The 18,370-nt window shown below is 35.5% G+C and overlaps 1 protein-coding gene across 2 annotated transcripts in view; it reads right to left on the bottom strand.

Moving 5' to 3' along the window:
• csmd3a (CUB and Sushi multiple domains 3a) overlaps positions 1-18,370 on the bottom strand; it is a 350,983-nt gene that overhangs the window by 129,565 nt on the left and 203,048 nt on the right. For both annotated transcript variants that reach the window (XM_082150056.1, XM_082150057.1), the window contains exons 35-41: positions 15,874-15,998; positions 15,033-15,129; positions 12,226-12,330; positions 9,645-9,763; positions 8,205-8,274; positions 4,551-4,667; positions 3,773-3,982 (exon numbers count right to left, since the gene is read on the bottom strand). In XM_082150056.1, the coding sequence (XP_082006182.1) occupies positions 3,773-3,982; positions 4,551-4,667; positions 8,205-8,274; positions 9,645-9,763; positions 12,226-12,330; positions 15,033-15,129; positions 15,874-15,998 (843 nt within the window). The remainder of the gene's footprint in view (positions 1-3,772; positions 3,983-4,550; positions 4,668-8,204; positions 8,275-9,644; positions 9,764-12,225; positions 12,331-15,032; positions 15,130-15,873; positions 15,999-18,370) is intronic.

Genomic DNA, 18,370 nt, shown 5'->3' with positions numbered 1-18,370 from the left:
AGTCTGTTACATTGGAACAACTCAGCATTTTAGTTGTCTAAAAGCAGTTTTATAAAATATACTTGTTTGTGATAAAGTGGAACCATTCCCAGTATACTTAAGTACACTTTAAATATCTACTCTTGTATTTAAGTTTTGAAATGCAGAATTCACTCAGCACGAACTTCAAATGTATTTTGGTGCACATTACAATTGCAATTAAACCCTAATGCTCAAAATAATTAATTGGTTTGAGTAGGACAAAATTAAATTAAACTAATTAGTTCAGTCAAATTAACTTTTATGAGTATCTAGAACTTTCTTTCTTTTTTTCAAGCTCACAAAACTGATATATTCTAAAGGTGACATATCCTGAAAATCTGACTTTTTCCATGTTTAAATAGATATGTTTTTAGCTGAGTCTTGAATGAAGCCACAGATTCCATAATTCCATAATTTAGGAGCATTAACACTAAATGACCTTCGACCTACAGTAGCCATCCGGAAACGAGGGATGGAGAAGAAACCACGTTCAGCTGATCTAAGGGACCGGGCAGGGCGGTATAAGAGTACAGTAGATCAGACAGATATGGAGGTGCAAGACCATTTAATGCCTTAAACGTTAGAAGTAATACCTCAAAGTGAATATGTGATGCCACGGGTATCCAGTGAAGGTCATGAAGCGGAGGAGTAATGTGAGGGAACGCCTGGCGGAGGAGAGAACTCTTGCTGCCGAGTTTTGAACATATACAGTAATCTTGCAATACGTTTTTTGGGCAGACCAAGAAATAGAGCATTACTATTATCCAGACGTGATGTGATTAATGCATGAATTAAGGTTTCAGCGTCAGCTAAAGTGAGAGAAGATCGAAGACGTGCAATATTACGAAGATGGAAAAAAGAGAAGAAATATGAGAGCCAAAAGATAGAGTTGAATCGATTAAAGGAGAAGTTCACTTTTGAAAAAACTTTTGCTGATAATTTACTCACCCCCATGTCATCCAAGATGTCCATGTCTTTCTTTCTTCAGTCGAAAAGAAATTAAGGTTTTTGATGAAAACATTCCAGGATTTTTCCACATATTATGGATTCCATTGGGACCCAAACGGTTCAAGGTCCAAATGACAGTTTCATTGCCGCTTCAAAGGGCTTTAAACGATACCAGACGATGAATAAGGGTCTTATCTAGCGAAACGATCGGTCATTTCAAAAATAAAATAAAAAGTTGACGTTTTATAAGCACAAATGTTCGCCTTGCTCTGTTCTGTGATGCGCGTTCGTGACGTCACGTAATACGCAATTACGTTGAAAAGGTCAAGTTTGATGTGTTTACAAATGTGCGGAAGGAGGACCATATAAACATTTTCAAATGTATTTGTGTCAGTTTATCGTTTAAAATGCCCATTTCGTGTGCGCATCCTGAGTGTTTTAATATTAAAAAGCCAAAAAGAACATTTTCTTCAATTTTTCAAGCGTGACCTTTTCAACGTAATTGCGTATTACGTGACGTCACGAACGCGCATCACAGAACAGAGCAAGCCGAACATTTGTGCTTATAAAACGTCAACTTTTTATTTTATTTTTGAAATGACCGATCGTTTCGCTAGATAAGACCCTTATTCATCGTCTGGTATCGTTTAAAGCCCTTTGAAGCGGCAATGAAACTGTCATTTGGACCTTGAACCGTTTGGGTCCCAATGGAATCCATAATATGTGAAAAAATCCTGGAATGTTTTCATCAAAAACCTTAATTTCTTTTCGACTGAAGAAAGAAAGACATGGACATCTTGGATGACATGGGGGTGAGTAAATTATCAGCAAAAGTTTTTTTAAAAGTGAACTTCTCCTTTAAGACACCAAGGTTACGAATCGATGACGAAGGCTAAACATGAACTCCATATTATATTTATTACTTCAAAACCTCAAGTGAAGAGAAACATCTTTCAGTTCAGGAACCATAAAGCCAGAATAGTGACACATTCCTGCTGTCGAAACCACAAAAGCACAAGCGGAGGAATATAAAAATAGACTTGATGTAAAAGTTGTTTTGATGTAAATCTTACTAGGGATTTCAGGGTGGTTGTCAGATGTAAAGCGTCTAAAGGGCCGTTCACAACTATAACGATAACTATAACTATATTAGCATCCACACATATCGTTCTGTAAATTCTGTGTCTGTCGCTTTAAATGCACATGCTACTTGAAGCAGGATGGATTCTGATTGGCTGTCAATGAACAATTTGTAGAGCTATATCTTTATTTATATATGTGTGAACGTAATCCGTAATCACTAACTAAAGTAGAAGCAAACCTGTCTTCAGGACATCATTCATGAGCTAAAGGGAAGAGTTTAACACTTAGATTTAGAGTTCTGTTTGAATCTCTAATCATACAGTATTAGCAATAGTTAAAGGGGTGGTTGATTATGATTTAACTTTTCTAACTTTAGTTAGTGTGTAATGTTGCTGTTTGATCATAAACAACATCTGCAAAGTTACGACACTCAAAGTTCAAAGCAAAGGGAGATATTTGCTTTAACAGAAATCGCTTTTTAAGAACTACAAAAGCTCTTGAAGCTCCACCCTCTGCGCCGGCTCATTTGCATTTAAAGGAACACACACAAAAACGGTGTGTTTTTGCTCACCCTCAAAAAGTGACAATTTTAACATGCGATATAAAAATATCTGTGGGGTATTTTGAGCTAAAACTTCACACACACACTCTGGGGACATCAGAGACTTATTTTACATCTTGTGAAAAGAGCATTATAGGACCCCTTTAAGCTATCCGTAGATAACAGAACAGTCGAAATGGTGCTTTTAATTGAAAAGACACTGATGTTATTTTTAGTGCTATCTGTTAATGCCGTGCTGTAGTTGTTTGGTTGGTCAAATCCTCTCAGAAAAGCTGCGTCTTTAAATTCATCCCATTGAAAGCACCACAGCTAGACATACACATTCCCCCAAGCAACTTAATTATACAGGGCTTTTCCGTAAGACCGATCAGTCGTTCAGGGCACATCTCGGAGCTGCACGAGGCTGGCTAGAATATGCTTGTGGATGTGCACTGACTGAACTCAAAGAAAACAATTGGGTATATTCTCTATCCTGTTATTGCGATTAGGGATGTAACGGTGTGTGTCCACTGTAAAAAAAAAAAAAGAAAAAAAAATGTGTGACATTTTTGGTTTTACAGACTTTACTTAAATTTACAGTAAAAAAGCATATTTCAGTATCTGATATAATGTTAATGTACCGATCTATTGAAGTGCTAATATCTGTTTTGTACCGTTGTAATACACTGACAACCACCAATCACAGCGGTGATGAGAGTCACATGATCAATCAAAGCTTTTCCACAAGATGAGAAAGTTAATATTAATATACAGAAACTGCACAGTGTCATTCACACAAACACGGAACACCATCATGGACATATTTATGAACATAACTGATTAGGAAAAAAAAGTTATGAAGAAACATATTTCAACAAAAATATATCAAATGTGAAGCGTCACACAGGGAATTGTGGGAATGTCAATTTCCTTTTTTTCACTGTAAATTATACAATGACTTGTTCTTTTTAACTTCAAAAAACGTAACGGTATTTTACTGTAAAATTACATTAAATGTACGGTAAGACCTATCATAGTTATTCACTGTATATAGTACGGAAACTTTGTTAACCAGTTAACAGTTTTTCACCGTAGCATTTCTATAGTCTTTTACCGTTAAAATCAGGGTACATTTTTACAGGAGAAGTAATATCCGCGGGCAGGTCTGACCCATCTTACCCTCGTAGGTGATGTGGAAACCGGGCTTGTTCTGCGAGTAGTCGCTGTGAAAGAAGAAGCTCGTCTCGTGGGTCGTGCTGAAGAAAGACTCGGGAACGACAGGCCCACTGAACCTGTCGATCACCGAACCCGAGTCCAGCGTCCCGCCACGCACTTCCAGGTAATCGTGAACAGACTCCGTGGAGAAGTTCAGGAACTGCAGGTGAATCCCTGTTCACAAACAACAGGAGGAGAGATGAGGTGCGTTTTAACAATGAGATGCTTGAAGAACAATGGGTAACACTTTACAATAAGGCTCATTAGTTAACATTAGTTAATGTATTAACTACACCCTAAAAAATGCCCAAATTTGGGTTAAATATGGACAAACCCAGCCATTGGGTTACATTTTTAATCCAATGTTTGAGTTTGTCCATATTTGACCCAAAATTGGGTTAAACAATCCAGCATTTTTGAGAGTGTAACATGAACTAACAATGAGCAATACAGTTCTTACTGTCTTTGTTAATCTTTGTTAATGTTAGTTAATAAAAATCCAGCTGTTCATTGTTTGTTCATGTTAGTTCACAGTGCAGTAACTAATGTTAACAAGATTTTAATAAAGCATTAGTAAATGTTGAAAATTAACATTAACAAAGATGAATAAATGCTGTATAAGTGCAGTTAATTATTAGTTCATGCTAACTAATGTAGTTCACTAATGTTCACTAACGGACCTTAGCTTAACTGATTGTAAAGTGTTACCGTTAAATAAGGATTCAGGTTACAGGATACAAACCAAAGCCAACGGGAAGTTTAACCGTCCAGTTGCAGTCAAGCCCGCTGGGATAATTCCCAGGAAAACCGGGACTCAGGATAACTCCGTTCATTTCGGACAGGAATCCTCCACACTGAGCTGGAGAGTAAAGAGTGAAGAACGTTATACAGATATTCATCAAACTCCATTACAGATCTACTGATATACGAAAATAACTCATTGTGTTCTCTCTTCATATAAATGATGTTATCATATATCACATATTTGAAATGACATTAGATGATGTAAATCATGAATTTACACTTCAGTATTGTTGAACACTTCATATTGACGTGATGAAACAATTCAAATTAGATGAAACGCCACAAATTCAATGTTGTAAATTAAATCAAGCTTAACTTTTGAATCTGCATTCAGTTGCTCAATTTAAGGAAGTAGCATTAAAATGGAATTAAATACAAAATAAAACAAATTTTTCAGTTCATAAAATGAAACACTACAAATTAAGTGTTTCTACATTAAATTGAGCTTCACTTTTAAATCCAAAGTCAATTGCTGAATTTAAGGAAGTAGAATGGAATTAAATTCAAACAATAAATAAACTATTTTTCAGTGTTCAGTATCACAGACATGCAGTGTAAAGCCCAGTGCAATACTGAGAGAGCGAAATGATCAGATATTCATCAAGTCCAAACTCCATTACGGATCTAGTGATATGCAAAATGAACTCATTTGCACATATAAGAGAGCCTCGTGTTCTCTCTTCATATAAATAACAATGCAATGATGTGCACTAAGAAATGCTTTCAAATGCTAATGGAATAAACGTGCCGCGTTCATTTTGAGAAAATGATACATGTGTTATGTTTTCTCATAATGACTTTTAAAATTATTACCAGTAGAACCCACTGGGATTGAAGACTGAAGTATATCTCCTTTATTTTACTGCGGGGTGTGTGTGTGTGTGTGTGTGTGTGTGTGCGCGTATCTCCCTACTTGTGTTTGCATTCGTCTTATTGGCAGATGTGTAATGAATGGCCTGTTGGACTCGCTGTCCATTTACAGTGCTTTAGAACAGCAATTGAAATGTCAATAGAGAACATTGAATCTTCTGTTTACCCTGAAGGAGTTCGAATCAATTAAACTTCAAGTGTCATTCTTTAAAGGAACAAACCGACTTTTTGTGACTTTAGTTTATTCACCGTATCCCCCAGAGTTAGATAAGTCCGTACACACCCTTCTCATCTCCGTGCGTGCCGCAACTCTGTCTGACGCACACACCGCTAGCCTAGCTTAGCACAAAGACTGGAGGTAAATGGCTCCAGCTAGCATACTGCTCCCAATAAGTGACAAAATAACGCCAACTTCTTCCTATTCACATGTTGTGATGTGTATAGTCACAGCGTGTACGAATAACAAGGTCACATGAGACCTATATTCTCAGAAGGCGAAGCACTGCTTGGGCAGAAGAGTAGCAGTGCAGTGAATAAGTTAAAGTCCCAAAAAGTCAGCATGTTCCTTTAAAACACAGTCATGGTGGATGTCAACAACTGAGTCATGTGACAACTCATCAATTTCAGCAAGTAGAATTAAAATGGAATGAGATTTAAATCAAAACAACACATAAAAAGTATTTTTCAGTTCATACGATGAAACACCACAAACGCAGAGTTCTACATTAAATTGTGCTGTGTTGTGTCTATATAAAAATGTCGAAAGATTATAAATGATTTGCTCTGGCTCTTGTTTTAAATGAGTTTGTTCCGTCATCTGTTGACGTTGTACAATAGTAGAATGTGGCGGTTGGTCAGTGTGGTATTAGCCCCGCCCCTCCTCCACTGTGATTGGACGGCTGGGTAAAAAGTGACAGTGATGAGTGCGAACTCTCGGCGACCGGTAAAAAGCGTAGAGCGTTCATCGCTTCAGTGTGAAATAGACTCGTTACGCTCATGGTGTTTTAAAACGCGGCGCTCCCATTGAAAACAATTGGAAAAATACGCCAGCCGCGTGAAAAAATGCTTTAGTGGACACAGGGCCTAACTTTTACATTTACATTCATTTGCTGAATTTAAGGAAGTAGAATTAAAATGGAATTAAATTCAAATATAACAATAAATATATATATTTTTTAGATTATAAAATGAAACGCCACAAATTCAGTGTACTTTTAAATCCAAATTCAATTGCTAAATTTAAGGAAGTAAAATAAAAATGGAATGAAATGTGAAAAAATTTTAATAGCAAACAAATGTAACAATTTCATTGTTTATTAAAACATTTTATATATTTATATATTTCAAAATCATTAGATAATATAAATAATGTCTGAAATGGCACCTATTTACAATTAATATTTTCTGCATGTAAGAATCCCAGAGCAATTCCAGCGTTACATTTGCAGTGTAAATGTGAATTGTAACTTCTCAGATTGCTCTTCAATACAGTGAAATTAAAACGTGCTTTTTTTCCTCCATGTTTATGGTTGAGTTTCTATAGAATAACTCCTTGAATTTACTATGAAAATCTTCAAAACAGAACCAAATATCAACATCTAATCAACATCTTCAAAGTCATAGTTATCAGTAACACTTAGTTAATGCATTAACTACAAATGAGAAGTCCATTAAATAATATACAACTTTTGTTTTTAATAATATATTAGTAAATGCTGCAATTAACTAAGCTTAATAAATGTTGTGGAAGTGTGTATGATTGCTAGTTCTTGCTAACTAATGCAGTTAACAAACTAACAAATGGAAACTTACTGTAAAGTTATATAAAGTTATATGGTGGATATTTTACAGTACTGTATAGCAATATCAATATTTTAATATTTTAATTGTACTGAAATTCGTTTTGCAAAATGTACATCTAGAAGTAGACGTGCACCACTGTAGGATTTCTAACAGATGTATAGTATCGTCTCTTAACCTCAGGTCACGGTCTTGCTCTGCATGAAAAGCATTAGACGGAGAGTAACTTGTGAGCGGTGAAATCATGAGACAGACGGAGGTTTAAGGCTAATAAATTTCAACAAAAGAGAGAATGTAAGAGGGAAGATTAGACTGAACACGACCTGAAAGATCTAGCCTGAGGAGAGCTTTTTCACAGTCCATTTGAGTAACAGAGCGATCTCTGTGCGCTGTGATGAAACCGCTAAAACACTCAAAGCAAATCAGATGAAATGGCACAACTAACAGGAACACACTCATTTGGAGGATCTTTACTTATTAATATCTTCATACTTCAGATGACGCAAACTCTGAATCAACACGAACCAATGCTAAATCTTTCTAAATGTCATAATCATTTGTTAACAAACAAGTATTTCAGTGAGCTCATTGTTTCTGCATTAAATTATTACATTGTTAAATTAATACATTTTTCGATAACTGTGACTTTGTATATGTACATTTCTGAAATACATAACTTAGTTTCCTCTGATAACAGATCACTGTAAATTGTAATGTGAACTTTGAAACGATGTGTTTTGTGAAAAGCGCGATACAAATAAATGTGAATCAATTGAATTGGAGAATTGAGATTAGCGAGAAGCAAAGCAGTGTAAAGTCTCTCAGTGAGGAGTGTGTGTGTGTGTGTGTGTGTGTGTGTGTGTGTGTGTGTGTGTGTGTGTGTGTGTGTGTGTGTGTGTGTGTGTGTGTGTGTGAGACGTACCCAGACACAGAGGAGTGGGGTAGTTCCAGCGTCTGACGGGTCCCGGCATGCATGTTATATACGCACTTCCCTATAACGGTGGAAATGAAGAAAGATATTGACTTTTCCAAGAAGCTCTCACCAATTCCACAGAAAGATGAATCACTCGTAGGAAATGAATCATTCAGCGTGCTACAAAATAACAAAGCCTTGGCGCTGAATGAAATCTAAGAGTGGAAAATCAAACGCTGCACTTTAAAATCAAACTTCTTCAACTACGGGCACTTCTAGAAATAAACTTCCTTTTATGAACAAACACTTTTAACAAAGTAGAAATGCAATCGCTGAAGAATGTTTGCTTTGTTTCCTGAAATAACTCATGAAAACATTCATCACACTGTAAACATGCTGATGCAACTAATGACAAAAGCATATAACGAAATGACTAAACATTTAATAAAAATTTGAATGAAAAATAAAAATATGAAAAATAAAAGCTAATACAAAATATTAATAAAACTATTCAATAAAAATGTTCATCACATTTAAAACATGCTAATGCAATGCTTTCATTCTAAACCCATTTTGCATCATTTTACAAAATTACAGTGAGAGAAATGATCATTTCATAGCTAATGTTTCATGAACTAAAACTAAATCTATTTAAACCATTTCTGTTCACTGAACTACATAAAATAGAAATATTAGGCTTAGTTGAACAACTTAAACTAAACGAAAATGAGCATTAAAACTGAAAAAAAAAGTTCAAGTTGAAGCACTAAAATTATTAACTGGAAATAAATAAAAAATAAATTAAACCTAACACATGCAGCAATATAAAAAAAGATAAAAAAAGATAAAAATGACTAAAAGCACATAATGAAATTATTAAACATTTTGTTAAAATTTACATGAAAAAGAATATAAGAATACAAAAATAAAAGCTAATACAAAATATTAATAAAACTATCAAAGAAAAAGAAAAAGAAAATATCACTGATTCTAAATACACAAATAGTTTCACACTTTTGGCTTTTTTTTCTTTTTCTTTTTTTCTTTACAAAATTACGTTTACAAAAAAATGAATATAGTGGGAAATTGTTGGTCGTGGTGACAGTGATTGAGAGAACTAAAAAGAGAGTCACATAAACAAATAAAAACAAATCTCAATTAATATTTTATGATGCACTTTCGCATTATAAGACCAAAAGTCTGGAGTAAAAACAATAAAATCTCCACTTAAAAAAGCATTTGAAAAGTAGAGAACAGAAAATTAAATCCTATTTACTTAAGAATCAACCTCTGGGACAAATAAGTGCTCATAATTGAACAAAACAAACTCCTTTTGATTGACTGTCACTCTTCTGAAAGATTTCATAAGGTAAGCAACACAGCAGCAATAAGCCGAAACGAGCAGAAAGCGAGTGCAGGAGTGTGTGTGTGATCTGATTCTCCCTTCACCTTCAGTGTGTATCCCTGCTCGCAGTGGAAGGAGACGACGTCCCCGACGAGGTATCGCTGGCCCAGCTTCACTCCACTACTGGGGGTCTGTGGCTCTGGGCAGGAGTCCAAACCTATTGCTTAGAACACAGGACACTCGCATGTTCACCAACAGAAGCGCACACTGGTCTGCGTTCACACTACGAGATGCAAACGAGCCCCGTGAGGCATGACAGATACAGTTACGGTGTTCGTATAAATCAAGCAGTTCAATAATTCACGGTGGTTTCTGGCAACTTTTTTGTCAGCCGAACCCCTCTGACATAAAATGTTTTCTTGAAGCACCTCCTGAGAAGTTCAGGTCTTTGCACACTGAGTCCGAAGTTTCATATTCGTCATTCGGTGGCTGTGAATTGTCAAAACACCTCTCTTGCTACAGATGCGAAAAACGCAGAAAATCGAACCCGATACGAATTTTTTTTATGACGGACGAAAGTTTCTGAGGCAGTGTGTAAACGTGATTGACACAGCGTGAGGTCGTATTTATTTATTAACGTGCAGAAATTTCCAACGCTATCTCACGGCCAATTCGTACAAATTCATAAGGAAAAGGTGGCTAAATCGTATGAATTCGTAAGTAAAAGGTGGCTAAATCGTACGAATTCGTAAGTAAAAGGTGGCTAAATCGTACGAATTCGTAAGTAAAAGGTGGCTAAATCGTACGAATTCGTAAGTAAAAGGTGGCTAAATCGTACGAATTCGTAAGTAAAAGGTGGCTAAATCGTATGAATTCGTAAGTAAAAGGTGGCTAAATCGTACGAATTCGTAAGTAAAAGGTGGCTAAATCGTACGAATTCGTAAGTAAAAGGTGGCTAAATCGTACGAATTCGTGCGATTTGTCTAAACCCGCGTCATGGGGAGGTTTAGGGGCGGGGTCAGGGGTAGGTCATTCGTACAAATTCATACGAATTGTGCAACTCGTAAAATATGTACGATTTAGCAAAAATCGTACGAATTCGTACAAGTGAGGTCGTATATATATTCGTACGAATAAGCCACCTCATAAAATATGTATGAACTGCTGTGAGATCGGGTTGGGTGTTCGTATAAATCAAGCAATTCAATAATTCACAGTCATATCCAAACTTTTTTGTCAGCCGAACCGCTCTTGAAGCACCTCCTGAGAAGGTAAGGTCTTTGCTCACTGAGTCCGAAATTTTCGTATGCGTTTTTTCGTATCCGTCAGTCAGTGGCTGTGAGTTGTCAAAACACCTCTCAAAACGCTACTGATGCGGAAAACGCATAAAATCAAACCTGATCCGAATTTTTTATGACGGACGAAGGTTTCTGAGGTAGTGTGTAAACGTGATGGAGTTCGTATTTATTTTTTAACGTGCGAAAATTTCCAACGCTATCTCAGCGGTGGCAAAAGGTGGCTAAAACGTACGAATTCGTCTAGGGGCGTGGTCAGGGGTAGGTCATTTGTACAAAGTCATACGAATTTTGCAACTCATAAAAGATGTACGATTTAGCAAAAATCGTACAACTTCGTACAAGTGAGGTCGTATATATTCGTACGAATTAGCCACCTTGTAAAATACATACGAATTGCTGTGAGATCGGGTTAGGTGTTCGTATAAATCAAGCAATTCAATAATTCACGGTCATTTACCAACTTTTTTGTCAGCCGAACCGCTCTGACATAAAATATTTTCTTGAAGCACCTCCTGAGAAGTTAATATTGCAATATTGATAACTGCAACAAGACTTTAATGAAACTATAAAGATAATTATAATGATAAGTATAACGATAAGTATAACAAGACAATAAAGATAACGTTAACTGTGAATATAGCTATTACGATAACTATATTAGCATCCAAAACAACTGACTATAACGATAAGTATAACGATGACGATAATATATAAATATAACTAAAATGATAACTATATTATAACAATAAGTATAACGATAATATATAAATATAACTAAAATAATAACTATATTATAACAATAAGTATAACGATAATATATAAATATAACTAAAATGATAACTATATTATAACGATAAGTATAATGATGACGATAATATATAAATATAACTAAAATGATAACTATATTATAACGATAAGTATAACGATAATATATAAATATAACTAAAATGATAACTATATTAGCATCCAAAACAACTGACTATAACAATAAGTATAACGATAATATATAAATATAACTAAAACGATAACTATTCAACCATCCAAAATAAAAGTTTGTTTACATAATACTATATATGTGTGTGTACTGTGTATAATTATTTTGTATATATAAATACACACATATTCATGTATTTATTTAAGAAATATTTGCATGTATGTACTTTATATATATTTATACATAATTTATATTTTATATATAAATAACAAATTTTTCTTAAATAAATACATGCATGTGTGTGTATTTATATATATACAAAATAATTATACACAGCACACACACATATATTATGTAAACACAAACTATTTTGGATGTGATTAATGGTTGCCCAGGACTAGTTATAAGCTCTTCATCAGCTCAGGATCCCCTGGAGGTGAACGGTCATCATACCTGTGTATTCCAGGTGAAAGCCGGCTCCAGAGACGCTCATGTCCGTCTGAAAGGTGAGGTACAGGTTGTTGGACGTGGTGTTCAGCAGAGGAGGGATCGTCGTCCCTGAAGGGGTTTGCATTAGAACAAATTTGGTTTGTATGACAGGCATAACAGCACAGTGTTCCCTACGGCTCCCGATGGGATTGTGACATTCCTTAACAAGGTTTCTACGGATGTCATTCAAATCTGTCAGCAGGTTTATGGAGTCGCTAGATCTACTGAAGGGGACATTTCATGAAAATCTGACTTTCTCCGTGTGTCAGTGCTATAATCGGTGCTTCTACCGACACAGAAAACGTGAAAAGTGAAACCCAGTAACTGTGTTCTGGTGAGTCTTTCTCTGCAAGCATGTTATAAAATAAGCCGATCAGATTTCGCTCTCCTTCTGGCGTATGAAGAGGATCTTATTATAATATTACCGGCCCTTAATCTGCACGTTTACACACACCAGCCGACATTTGGTTCCACAAGCGACAACAGAGACCAGTTCTAACGCAATGATAAAGATCCAGCAAAGCCTGAAACTGTTCTGTGGTTGAGCACAGACGAGCACTGAACACTATTGACCAGAACATGTCACCGCTGTCTTATAAACACCTCAGGAACTGTGGACACTTGATGATGATGAGATGATCAATGTAACTCCACAACAACTACAGAAATGTCTCCACTAACATTCAGAAACTCTTCCTGAGTCTCTCCGTAAGGCTGCACTCGCTACTGGTTATTCTGGGATTCTGGATGAGTGAGATTGGCCTGTTCTGTTATTGCCGGAGTTTCTGAAGCTCGTGTAAAGACTCCGCCCTCTTCTGAACGGAGGCGGAGCTAAAGCTCATTTGCATTTAAAGGGACACACACACAAACGGCGTGTTTTTGCTCACACCCAAAAAGAGGCAAATTTGACAAGCTATAATAAATGATCTGGGGGGAATTTTGTGCTGAAATTTAACAGACACATTCTGGGGACACCATAGATTTGTATTATATCTTGTGAAAAGAGGCATAATATGTCACCTTTAAAGTTGGGTCACATCCACCTAATAATCCTGAAACTACATCTGTCCACACAACAAGACAGATCAGACCTATAGCAGTTCTGTGAACCGGCGCTGACCTCCATCAAGCAGAGCGATGCTCTCCAGCCGATCTGGATTCTCCATGATGGGATATTTGTCGAGCGAACGCTGACGTTCGGTGCTAAAGAGGTTGTGACGAATAGATGCAGGCATTACACTTGCAGCCTTAACCTCATGGGGAATTCAGACAGATTTAGACGCTTATTACGCCATTTTACCTTCTTTATGCACAAGGCATCTCCATCCCAAACTTCCTTTAATCTTTCATTTGTCCTCCGAGCAGATTAAATGTCAAACTGTCAACAATACTTAACGTTTTGTCTGAGAGGGATGGCGCCCTGCTAAGGTCAGTGCATATTTATTTTGCTTTGTGCGGCTGATGCACTGATACAGAGATACGGTGGAAAATAATGAATATAGTCGTTCACTTCTGAGGGCTCTGCCGACGCGAGTCGTCGGCGCTACACTGATATCATTCTGTCTTCTACATGTACTAAGAGCCAGGGAAGTCAATAAAAAGTCTATAGCGTAAGGAAAAAAGACTGATTAAATATGGCAGAGAGCCAAACAATATCAAGTAAACAAGCCCTTTCTGAGCCAAAAGATGTGGAAAAAACACAAATAAATAAATAATCACGATAATAAGATAATAAAACAAAAATAACGCCAGACTAAACATGGCAGAAAGACGGTGCAACAACAAACAAAATCAAGTAAACAAACCATTTCTGAGCCAAAAGATGTGAAAAAAACACGAACAAATAAATAAATGATTAAATAAATCAGATTGCAAAACATGCAATCACGATAATAAGATAATAAAACAAAAATAATGCCAGACTAAACATGGCAGAAGGGCACGACAAACAAAATCAAGTAAACAAGTCCTTTCTGAGTCCAAAATGTGGAAAAAACACAAACAAACAAACAAACGAATAAATGAATAAATAAATCAGATTGCAAAACATGCAATCTTGATAATAAGATAATAAAATAATAAAATAAAAATAATACCAGACTAAACATGGCAGAAAGAAAGTGCAACAACAAACAATATCAAGTAAACAAGCCCTTTCTGAGTCCAAAAATGTGGGAAAAAAACACGAAAAAGTAAAAAAAATTGTTTTTATATAAAATAAAATAAAATAATACATTAATTAATCAGATTGCAAAACATCAAATCATGAAAAAAAAAAAGCCAGACTAAAAAAATGGCAAAAGGCCAAAAGATTTCGAGGCCAAAAGATTTGAAAAGATAAGATAAATAAATAATATAAATCAATAAATACTGCACAAAAAAAAAGTTGGTAAATAAAATAAAAAGATAATAAAATAAAATAAAATAAAATGAATTGATCAAAATAAAATAAATAAAAATAAAATAAAAGTCCTCTGTCATGGAGTAGTCAGCGCTACACTGATATCATTCTTTTACCAACAGCCTCACCAGGGGAACCTTCACTCCCGCTGCTTATAAAGCTGTTGATCCATGATATCCCATGACAGCTCAAATATTGATGTGCGTTGGAGGACAAAACAAACCTCCAGATGAGAGCCAGGCGGCATGAGGTTACAAAAAACAGCGCAACAGTTCTATTTGCAAAAGATATTAAAGTCAACATGACGTTCTTGTGTTATTTGGACAACAATATGAAACTTAGGGAGGAAAACAGATGCTTTTCATCTTACCCGAATAACTCCCGAGTCTCGGAGCATTGCTGTCCACGCCGTCGTAGAAGTCCAGCGAGTCCCAGTTGTGTTCGGTGGAAAACGTCACAACTGTAATCTACAGGAATACAATACAAAGGCTTTGAGTCCCTTCAAAAACCTACCAATAAATTACAATGAAATGTTTAATTTCAACATTTAGGTGCATGTCATTCACTATCATAAATATTAGTATAAATTTAAGTGAGTTCTGGTCAGATAAGGCCATGTTACACAGTGCAAAACGCAAATAGTCATATATTCATGCAAGTGAAAGGCTGATATATCTATAAGGGAAGAACGATGCTTTCATCTCTTTCGCTGTTGACGTCAAAGGCTGAATGGTTCAATCTGTCGCTGGATAATATGACTAATGCTAAAGCAACATGTTCGTCTGATGAATCACATTTCTTCAGTTGTTTTCAGTTTATGGTAATCATTTTGCATATTATTCAGCTGAAGCAGAATAACGATACACAGTGTTTGTTCAGCACATGATGTCCAGTGTAAAGAACAGAGAACCGCTGCTGTGGGAAGAAATCTGCCTTTTAAAACACATATTGGCTGAGAATTATAATATTCAGAGATTTTTTCAGAGATCACTATGAAATGAAGCATCACCTCCATAAACTTCAAAAGTCATAAAGAACATCAAAAATGGAATATTCACAAGTGCAATAATCAAGCAAAGCAAATAATAATGTGATTCCCTCGATGATATTTGTATCCCCAGGCAAGCGTTAAGTAATCAAACACACTTCAGCTAATCAGAATTTGAAATGTTTTTCCTGAAGATGCTTTAAAAACAACAGTTTTGACTCACTTGGATCCCGGTTCCCTCCGGCACAAAGATCTTCCAGACGCAGTTGAGGTGGTTGTCGTAAGGATCGGGATAACCGGGAGACAGGACGGTCCCGCGGCGAGCGGTCAGAACTCCTCCACACGGGACTGGAAGACAGGATTCGGGAACAAAAGACTGAGTAAACGTGGCGGAGAGGACAACAACAAACAACAGCAAGTAAACAAGAGCTTTCGGAGAGAATTTATGGAAAAACAACATCAGAAAAATGCCAAAAAGTACCTTAAAAGGCCACATCAAGTCAATCAAAATAAATAATACATAATAATAACAATAATATTAATAATAAAAAAATAAAAAATAAAAATTAAATTAAATATATATAAAAAATATAAATTAAATTAAATAATAATATAAAAACTAATATTATTTATAATATAAATAATAGTAATATTAATATTAATATAGTTATATAATAGAAAATAATATAAATAATAATAAATGCAAAATAAAAACAAATATATATAACAAATATTAGTCATAATAAACAAAATTGAATCAATAATATTACTTATAATATAATGTGAATAATACTATAATATAAATAAAATAAATAATACATACGAAACTAAAAATAAATAAAATTAAATATATAAAATAAAATAATAAAATTAAATATAAATAAAATACTTAGCGCACCAGATAAAGTCAACATGAAACACTATTCGTAATACATTTGAATGTTTTATGTGACTGATGTGAGCTGAAGAGGAGAGTTGTTTCTGAACAGAACAGACTACAGTACTGCCGTAATATTTTCCCTTCTAAAACGAGCTTCTTTCAAAAGCACTTTTTCTCTGTATAATGATGTTCTTCTACCAGCCAACAATCACCTTGGTCGGCCCATCTTAACCCAACTCCACTGGGACGTCATTACCAGGTGCAGATCTGAAGTGCCACGACACAATGTTAATGTCGCCGCAAATGCTTTAATCTAGCATGGACCGAACATGGACTAGCTATATATATATATATATATAAAAAATGTCTCCTCCTTCTTCATGCATTACGTCCTAGGAGTTGGAATGACTTCTTCCACATCCAGTGTCCTGTATCATGTGGCTTCAGCACATCTTTCACATAGGCTTCATCATGCTCTGCTTAAAACACATTATGCATTCATCATTTTCAATTATTCAACCTCGTACTCCTTCTATTTGAAGTTTCCTCTCATATTTCAGCCCACTGAAGGGGATCCTTTGAGCAGAAAGAACTCTTATCTTCTGAAGAGTTGTCGAGCTTAAGTGCAACCATAATGATATTTTTGGTCACAGCTAGCTGACAGACACCAATTCAATCTATGTAAAACCGGACACTTTGGAGCAGATATACAAAACTGGCTATTAGATGACACTGCAAAGTTCACCATTTAACGGATGGTTAACTCAAAAATAAAGACTTTGTTTTATGTTGTTTCAATCCTATATGACTTACTTTCTTCAGTTGAGCACAAGAGGAATATCATGGCCTTTCCTTTGTTTTAATAATGTAAGTTATATGCGCTATATTCCAAGTCATGACGAACAGACCGAAATTAAGTTATTTAATTAAAACCCAGTGGACTTTGGGATCAACAGTCTCAGACCTCTGTCAAATGTACTTTTTATAGTTTATTAAGCCTCTCATTCAGCAACTACAACTAGATCAAAATACAGCGGCAAATTACAGACCTATTTCAAATCTTCCATATATGTCTAAAATACTAGAAAAGGTCGTGTTCGCTCAATTGTGGTCATCTATGAAGAATGTCAGTCTGGATTCAGGCCTCATCATAGCACAGAAACTGCACTCGTTAAAATGACAGATGACTTACTTCTAGCTTCTGACCAAGGCTGTATCTCAATACTAGTTTTACTTGATCTTAGCTCTGCGTTCGACACAATAGATCATTAAATACTCTTAGATCGACTACAAAACTACACTGGTATTCAGGGACAGGCATTAAGGTGGTTTAGATTGTGCCTATCAGACCGTTACCAGTTTGCCTGTTTAAACAGGAGAAAATCTAAGATAACGTCAGTAAATTATGGAGTGCAGCAAGGCTCTGTGTTAGGACCTCTTCTATTTTCAATATTTATGCCGCCACGTGGTAATATTATAAGAAAACATGGAATTAGTTTCCACTGTTATGCCGATGATACTCAGTTATACATTTCACCGAGACTAGATGAATTCTCTAAATTAAAAAGAGATATCTCTTTTTAAAGATATCTATCAAGATATCTATCAATGTAAGCAAATATCATTTGGGAATTACCCGTCTTTCGAATATCTGGGTACTGTGTTAAAAGGTGCTCCTCGCATTTTACTTATCATTATTTACAGGCCTCCAAAATATTCTCCAGCCTTTGCTGAGGACTTTACAGAACTGTTATCAACAATTACCTCAGAGTTTGACTGTTTTGCCATTGCTGGAGATTTTAACATTCACATAGATAATGCAGAAAACAATATGGCAAAA

The sequence above is a fragment of the Leuciscus leuciscus genome (assembly GCF_965113295.1).
Source record: "Leuciscus leuciscus genome assembly, chromosome: 20".
Taxonomy (NCBI): domain Eukaryota; kingdom Metazoa; phylum Chordata; class Actinopteri; order Cypriniformes; family Leuciscidae; genus Leuciscus; species Leuciscus leuciscus.
The sequence above is the reverse complement of the archived record's forward strand: the minus strand, read 5'-3'. Positions and strand labels throughout refer to the sequence as shown.